Source organism: Neltuma alba, unplaced genomic scaffold (assembly GCF_004799145.2).
Source record: "Neltuma alba isolate B1F8T4 unplaced genomic scaffold, ASM479914v2 tig00011265_pilon, whole genome shotgun sequence".
Taxonomy (NCBI): Eukaryota; Viridiplantae; Streptophyta; class Magnoliopsida; order Fabales; family Fabaceae; genus Neltuma; species Neltuma alba.
This window is the reverse complement of record NW_021635976.1, coordinates 61,669-69,954: the sequence shown is the minus strand read 5'-3', so window position 1 is coordinate 69,954 and position 8,286 is coordinate 61,669. Positions and strand designations below refer to the sequence as shown.

The 8,286-nt window shown below is 37.4% G+C and overlaps 1 protein-coding gene across 2 annotated transcripts; it reads right to left on the bottom strand.

Annotated features, from left to right (window-relative positions):
* Positions 1-1,752: 1,752 nt before the first annotated feature.
* LOC114763188 (TOM1-like protein 6) lies at positions 1,753-7,965 on the bottom strand. 2 transcript variants are annotated; one of them, XM_028952800.1, is made up of 9 exons: positions 7,771-7,965; positions 7,156-7,234; positions 6,964-7,062; positions 6,107-6,220; positions 5,273-5,436; positions 5,058-5,139; positions 4,898-4,983; positions 3,389-3,685; positions 1,753-2,950 (listed from the first exon to the last, which is right to left on the bottom strand). In XM_028952800.1, exons 1-9 carry the CDS (start codon positions 7,881-7,883, stop codon positions 1,849-1,851), a joined length of 2,136 nt encoding a protein of 711 aa, XP_028808633.1. In that variant the 5' UTR covers positions 7,884-7,965; the 3' UTR covers positions 1,753-1,848. The 2 variants fall into 2 exon arrangements, with proteins under 2 accessions (XP_028808633.1, XP_028808634.1); XM_028952801.1 differs by lacking the exon at positions 6,964-7,062.
* Between the last annotated feature and the right edge of the window lie 321 nt (positions 7,966-8,286).

Below are 8,286 nucleotides of genomic sequence, written 5' to 3'. Positions count from 1 at the left end.
GAAACAATATCTATTGCAACTAATTAGTTCAACTAAGTTTCTTAATACTACCTCCTGTCTTAATTATAAGAGCTAGTTAACTAATTTGAAGAGATTAAGAAAATAAGTCAATTAGTTGTACTAAATATGTGTTGTTTTTCCTAAAATGTTTTTGCTAATCAAGTGTGTTGGATAGAACTATCATTATTAGAAGAACTATTTTAAGAAAAAATGTATAAATATTAGAGATAAAGTGGATTGAAGTCTTATATTTAGGATTAAAATAAAAATCAAATAAGATCTTATATTAAAGACCGGAGGTAGTATTATTAGATTAGTTATTTAATTATTATATTAAAAATTAGAGGTAGTAGTTTCTTTTTAATTTTTTTTTGGCCGAAATATCGTTATTTTGTTGTTTGATCGTATGGGTTTGCCTTGGAAAAGAGCCATTGGAGGGAGGTGGAAGGGTTGTTGCTAATATTTTAAAGAAAAACGCCATATAATAGACTTGATAATTTTCGATGGGGCACGAAATTAAATTTTAATTTCTGAGGCTGTTTTTCTGTCCCCACTGTTAAGGTTTATATAATATGATTTAATAATGGCTGGACCCCTGGACCCAACTCTTAGTTTTTTTTTCTTTAAACAAAAACAGGGCAACGGAAAAATAATAATAAGTGAAAAATAACCTGATGGAATCAAAAATTATTTACTTAAATCATTTTTTATTAAACTAGTTACTAACATGATCAAAAGCGTAAAAAGTTGCTCAGGCATTGAAGCAGAATACTCATTTACTTAGCACATTTAAGGTTTAAACAGTTCAAGGTACTCTAGAGCAATGTCGAGGGGAATCGTATGCTTGGTGTGTGCAAGCAGACTGATATGCATAATTTGTTATAAGCACCATGCATGCTTAATGCTTGCTATTCACTTAAAGTGGCTTTAAGAGAATAAGACAAGCATAAAGTAAGTTTAGGGGGGAAAAAAAACGAATAAATACTCTAAATTGCTATTGTACTGTCTAGATTGAAATTGATTTGTCATCAGACTGTACAACAGAAATACAATGAAACCCGAACCTTGACAAACACAATTCAAAAATATGTGAATCCAAATATAAAGTTGAAAGACTACTTGTCATTTAATTGAATGTGATGACCACGAGCCTAAAAAACTAGTTTATGAGAAGGATAAATTTTTGAACTTATAAATTACACAATACTTGTAAAGTTATCCAATATAGCACTCATAACAATACATCCTTTCTCAGGAGCCGACAACTTGATGACTTCACTTTACAGCACTTTACTCAATCTCCCACCAGTCAGTCCCTCTGGTGAGAACCCTCCATAGGTAGTCCTTCTTGTTAGTTAACTCTCAATGAAAATACCAATGTGATGAGCCAAATCTCAAAAGACTAACTTACTAGAAGGGAGAATCCTTAATCTTACAAATTACACAATGCTTCTAATGCTTTCAATGTGAGACTTACAACATTGAAGTGTAATTGATGCCAATGAAATTTCTGAGTTCACGTAAATGCTGCTCAGAAGTTCAAAACGAGCACCACAAGCATAGAGATCGAGAAAATGCTTAACTTCGATAAAGCAGAGATCGCAAAAAGAGAAACCACAAGAAACTAAATCATATGTGAAAGAATGTTCCAAGACTGTCGTCTGAGAGGCAGCACTCCAACTAAATACACAAAGATGGGTTGTGACTAGTGTATCTTTGATCATCTTAGACATAGAAAGGTGTCACTTTTTTCATCCTATATAACTTACATGTTGCAAACGTGAAAAAGCTACCAATACTGATATACACCATATTCACATCACATGCTCGCAATCAAGAATTAATGTCTTACTTGCGCCCCCCAACCATACCTGGGCCCATTGTCCCTGACAAACTAGACGATGTGCCACTGCCGGTCATCTTAATCCTTCCATCTGTGTTCCCAAAAACATTCAGATCTTCAAACAATCTGTAAGATGGAACAAAGGGTTTTTGTCCAGGAGCACCAGTATTATTTGCCAGACCAGAATTTCCCCCGAGATCTCCAGTCAGAGCCGTGCTGGTTCCTTTAGAAGAAAACGAACTGTTATTTTGCAAGGCCCTGATTCCTTGTGCTGGTCTGTAAGATGCTGATGTGTTGGCTGGAGGAGTTGAAAACATATTAGGGGAAGATAAATGATTTTGACTGCTGGGGTAACCAGGCGTAGCAGCCCATGGTGGAGGAGGGTACGATGAGGGGTATTGAACATGTTGATTCTGCAATTGTAGCTGGTGCTGAGGTTGCAGCATTTGTGATGGTTGGGGTTGAGTTTGAGATTGAAAATGAGGCCGGGGTTGAGTTTGAGATTGAAATTGAGGTCGAGCTTGGGGCTGGGGCTGGGGCTGTAACTGTTGGGGTTCAGGATGAGGATATCTAAGATGTTGATTCTGAAACTGTGATTGCTGGGGTTGGAGTGAGGACTGAGGCTGAAATTGTTGGGCCTCATGTTGTGGATGTGGTTGTTGAGCGGAGGGCTGAGGTCTGTAAATATGTTGCTGGGATTGGGGTTGAGACTCTGACTTAGATTCAGGTTGAGCCCAGGGAACAACATAATTGCTAAAGGGAACATTTCCAGGATACTGGGGAGCATGGGGGTAGCCTTGTGTACTAGATGGAACAGATGTATCAGTTTGCTGGCTAGAGGCTGACAATGGAGGAGGCATGTGGGGAGATGATGATGGTGGTGGTGGTGGTGGTGGTGGTGAGGTGGACAGAGTGATACTCAGCAAGTCGATAATGTCCTGCTCTTTGGTAGTGCTAGCCGGTGTAGCCTGATCTACAATTGCCAATGCATTGGTTGGGACAGAGGCTGTGGGATCTGATGTTGAGCTGTTGGTTTCCAAGGTTGCTGAAACTTCATTCGTTCCATTTGTAGCATCTTTAGAAGGCACAGATTGTGCCTTGGAATGCCTGCATTGGTTGTCACAGGTTAGTCATGAATCGATTAGATGCATGATAGAACAATTCCACTTGGCAGTGAGCATGCACCATAATATGTTGCATCAAAAATCTTGTTCTAGACAAAAACCTCAACTACAAATTTCCGGTATTTCTCTTCCCAAAAACAAATCACAAGCTCATAACAGAGACATTCTAACTGAGTTGGACAGCATAGAATGCAGCAGAGTGAAAGCATAGCGTAAATAATGCCTTGAGCAAGGCTTCCTGCTTCACCCAAATGAAACCATGAGTAAACTATAGCTTGTTTCATGCCAAACAATGCATCTAATATGTTATTTTCCTATAATTAGTTTGACTTCATGCAAAAGATTTTCCAATCCAAGCAAATCATTCACTTGGACAAGTAATAGATTCCAAGTTTCATATATGTTGTTAGGTATAAGCAACCTTCGAGCTAGCTGTGCGAATTCATCTTCTTCTTCCTCCTCCTCATCAATTTGGCCTTTTGTTACAGAATGAACTAGGACAGAAGAGTTGGCTTTAAGTGTTGAATCAGCGTCTCCAGGGATGGAGCTCCTCTCTTCCGTTGGACTGAAACTGGAAGAGCAAGCTTCACTTGACTGGGCAATAGAACTAGCATATTGGGATGGAAGGGGGGCACCAGAAGCTATTGCATCGTGCTTTGCAAGCAAACTCTGAATACCATCATTTAATTCAAGGCCTCGCCCAAGAAGCTCCTCATCCCTGCCATGTAACCAAGATAATAAGAATTATCCAAATTTTTACCATGGACAAAGGAAATTAATACAAATAAAATATGTAAAAGAAGAGCGATCTATAAACATCAAAGAACCACTAATTTTTTTGCGCATATCAGTATCTATCAAAGATGAATATGCACATATTCACACATTTTAGCGCAAGAATTCATCCAAGATATATAGAAACCATCAACTGATATCCCAATTATTGAATCTCTTCATAAAGCTCGTCCAAACCCACATCCCTCACACTGTTCGCACATTCTCTTGTAGCACTTGACTTTCATCTCTGCACAATTCCTTGCATAAACAAAACTTGACTCAGGAGCTGCTCCAAACTCTCATTCATCATTTTGTCAGGTGAAGGGTTCTCAGAAGCTTCACAAAACAAAACCCATGACCACCTCTAGTTCCCAAACGCAGAAACCAAATGTCTATTACTGTTTAGCTATCAGTCTCAAACTAAATCAAGCCTGTTCTATCTTTTCAAGTGTCAATGTTCGTGTCAGAAGCTAGATATCTTATTAGATACAATTTACTCAGTTCAACTTAAGAAAATCATAACTTTTTCAGTCACCTGCTAATCTATATCCAAATAAAAAACCAAAATTTCTTCCTGATGTTATGATTCGTACAAAAAAATCCAGTCACAAAAACCAACAAGAATTAGTTCTAATAGAAAGGATTATAGTCCCTCACAACTTGACAAACTAGGGTTCGAATCCTGTTGGGAGGTGCCTACATTTAGCACCTAATAGTATTTCGAATAGGATTGCTCCTAATAGGAGGATACCTATGCTTAGCCCCAAAAAAAATTCCAAATGCGGATAAGACAAATAGCAAAATAGCATCACAACAAAACAAAATTTATGCCACTATTTACATATTACGTGTGCGTAGTACTGACTTAAATATATACTTATACAATCTAGTGATCTCCAAAGTCCAAAAATAAGAGAAACAATTACATTAATAAAATAAATTTGTAACTACGCAGATAAATAATGCATGGTTTTATAGAGCCAAAATCCCAATTACATCACAATAAATATGCACGGGGCAAACACTGATTTAAGTAAATGCCACACAAGTAATATGGATATAAATTGGTGAATGCTTTAGTCATGTAGAATTGTAGATAACGAGTATACATGAAACGTGTAAGACATTGCCAAAATCTGAGGATGGAACTAACCCAGTGGTTGTTAACATCTGCATCAATTTTTTCTGGTTGGTACGGCAACGGTCAACAAGATCAATAATCACCTCATCTTTTACAGCCTACAAGCAAAAGAAGAGCAGTTAATCCTCTTATTTACTCTCAAATAAAGAGGCTAGACAATTGTTCAACATACTGCTCGATCACTAGGGTTCACAGCCTGTAGCATGTCGCTCAAAAGCTCCATAACATGCCGCATAGACTCCAAGCTTGACAAACTACAAATTTAAGGACAAGACACTAATAAGCTTAAGACGGTTGGCAGGAAGAATTCAAGTCCCAAAAGCGTAATCACAGAAGACAAAATATAATAGCATAAGCGAGGGTGAAGATGCAAAAGTGATATTTCACCTTAAACTTTCGATCTCTGTTGCCATAGTTTCATCAAGTCTCTTTGAAGAATTGCTTGGCATACCATATCCAGCTTGCATGTGTCTTAAAGCAAGATGGGCAGGAGGAGGAGTGAATATGGGAGCTGCATCTGGAGAACGCTTGGGGAACACTACACCAGATCTCTGCCATTCACATAACGCAATATAATATGATCTACTGGTCATGAAGAAATTGAAGTTACAAGGCACATTAGTTAAAATTATGACAGGTTGTACGGCTGTAGCGGACAACATTGACCGATCATGAACATGATTTTTTTCCCCAATCCCCTAAATTGACCTTCCTTGGTTTTCCAGAAATGAAAACAAAGAGACCAAGCATTCATTTATCTTTTGCTGTTTGTGCACAGATACATTATTAGAATGTAGGTGTTTTTAACATATAAATATCATTAGCAAAAAATGATTAAATTTTAGCATAAACTTATAAATGTTGTACTAGGATGAGGCAGGCAAAAAAAGATTCGTCAAAATGATCGCACATCAAATGTCCAAATTGTGGAACAAGACTAAAATGAAAAAGCCATATCCCAGGGCTTAGAGATGTATGCCATAGAAATGTAGATTAAGATCTGTGAAGCCATTAGCCTGGGGGTCTCAATCTTAGAATGATGCAATAATCGGATGTTATGATGAATAGGGAAAGGCTAATCATTCTACATAATATCCAGTCCAATCCAAATTAATTTCAATGTTCTAATAGAGCATACCACTCTGGACAATCAGTTAACTTCTTCACACACGGCTAAAGCATTACTGAGAAATCTTGTTGAGTAGTCAGCCTTATACTTACCTTTAATTCCTCATATGCCCAATAGTAGTGAGGATGCTTTCCACCTGGCCCACCAAATGCCTCTTGCCACGAGTCTAGCAGTACTAAAATCTTATCCCTCACTTGCATGTCTGTCTGAAATATCACCACATATATTTCAAGTTGGATGAGATAAGCCATAAAGGAAAGCTGAGAAGAAAATGTTGCCTCAGAACAGTGATTAAACAACAATATTGAACAAATAAAAGGCATCAACGCTAAAACTCTGTCGTGACTTGTGATGGTAAATACCACCAATATGTTGTGACTGTATAAGTATTTTTTGCAATATTAAATCCCAAAGGAATCAATACAGAGATTTTAATCCGATATTTAATTGGGTACCACTCAAATATATTTAGCTTGAAATGACCTAATGATCAAGCAGATTATCATTGGGAAGAGATATCATCCGACCCTGAGATCAGATGCTAGGCAAGTGAAAAGAGGCATCTTAGTCAAAAACTGTAATATGCTCCAAGCAACAGTAGGTGAAACACTGTAGTGAGCAGGGATCATATACAGCATCTGAAATAACACCAGCGTCCTGCTATTAAAATTACATTTATTATTCTAGAATGATAAATCAATTAGCAGATTTTAGGCAACATAGAGGGACAAAAAGCGCACGATTTGTGTAGAGTAAAAGGGTATAGTGATGAAAGAGAAAATTTAACAGCAGTGTCAAAGTACCGGTGAAATTCATTAGATCCTTAAGTACAACAGATTTCAGCTTGATTTGATTGTCACAAGGAAAATCCTCAAGAATGCAGTAACAATTTGATGCAGGAATCAAATACACAAATCTTATCTCCGCATTCCATCTGACACCACCTTACCTTCTTCCTCACAATTTTGATCATCTCATCCAGTATATTCCTCTCAGCAATTTGAAAATGAATATAATCACCACAATTCTTCACCATAGTCTCCAGAAGCTAGAAAGTAGACGTGCAGAAATTGTAAATCAAAATCCATGGACATACAAATGCATGTAAATGAGAAAAGCAAAGTTAGTGCAAACAGACTACCGTCAGAGAGAGTAATTGAACTTTGGAGCTCTTATGCTGTAATCTCTTCTTGACGGCTTTGACCACATCTTTTGGCTGCCTGAGAAATTATGCATGTACTTGTCAAAAACCGGACAGAATCTTAACTGTTGTTTTCCCAAAGACTATATATCAGACACAAAGGGACAAATTCATTAACAGTATGAAAAATTAATGGTTCTAGCATTTTGCAGCCAACTAAATTATACGATGAAAAAGTTCAGGAAAGAAATAAGTATATAATTTCTGACAGAAGAATAACTGGTTTGTACTATATTCCAGCTCATGTATTTGCTTATCCAACAAAGGGGAAAGCTTTTTCAATCCGAAGCGAACCGACAAACTATTATTTAGTCGCTGTTAAGTCGCTGTTACACACAAAATTTTTCTCCCACGAAGAGCTGTTATACAAGATATGCATACAACATCTCATAAAATCATCTGCATGAACTATCACCATTAAAAACAAGGAAATTATCCGAATAACAAAATTCTGAATTCGAATTATGAAGAAGCATAAATATTATCAAGATGATCAAAGTCAACCCAGAGAAGAAAGAAACAGAAACTCAATTCTTCTGTTCCTTAACAAATTACCAGCGATTGGAATTGACAGAATCACATATCTCGATATTCATGGTCCAGTCAGGGCCCATGAGAAGATCGCTGGTCGCCTTCTCCACTGCTACAGTAGCTGAAGAAGAAGACATGCTTCCCTGCTCCTTTCTGTCTCTCTCTGTTTCCGAAGTTCCAAGAGAATGGAAACTTATGCCTGTTTGGCAGCTGCAAGCTTTAGAAAAAAAACAAAGAAAACCCCAAAGCTCTATTCTTCCCGCATAACACAGCTCCGTAGTTGTTTGGATGAGTGGAAAATTCTGAAACCCTAGCTAAGAAGGCATGAAGTGCCTTTTCCCTCCAGCAAAACAATCAGAATTTGTGGTTTGTTGCTTCGGAAGAATACAGTTTCTCTCTCAGCTAAAAGAAAATCACATAAGCTTTTCTATCTTTCATTCCTCTTTTTTTCCGGAAATTTCGTAATTTTCCTTTCTCTGTCTTTACTGTTTTGCATAGAAAAGCAAGAAACGTTCCGAGTCTAGTGTGCTTTTCTCTGGT

Excerpts from the sequence above, each read along its gene's own strand:
- LOC114763188 (XM_028952800.1), bottom strand. The coding sequence starts at position 7,883 with ATGTCTTCTTCTTCAGCTACTGTAGCAGTGGAGAAGGCGACCAGCGAT. Across the intron at positions 3,686-4,897 it reads CAGATGTTAACAACCACTGG|GGATGAGGAGCTTCTTGGGC; the intron begins GTTAGTTCCATC and ends GTTACATGGCAG. Across the intron at positions 2,951-3,388 it reads TTCGCACAGCTAGCTCGAAG|GCATTCCAAGGCACAATCTG; the intron begins GTTGCTTATACC and ends CAACCAATGCAG.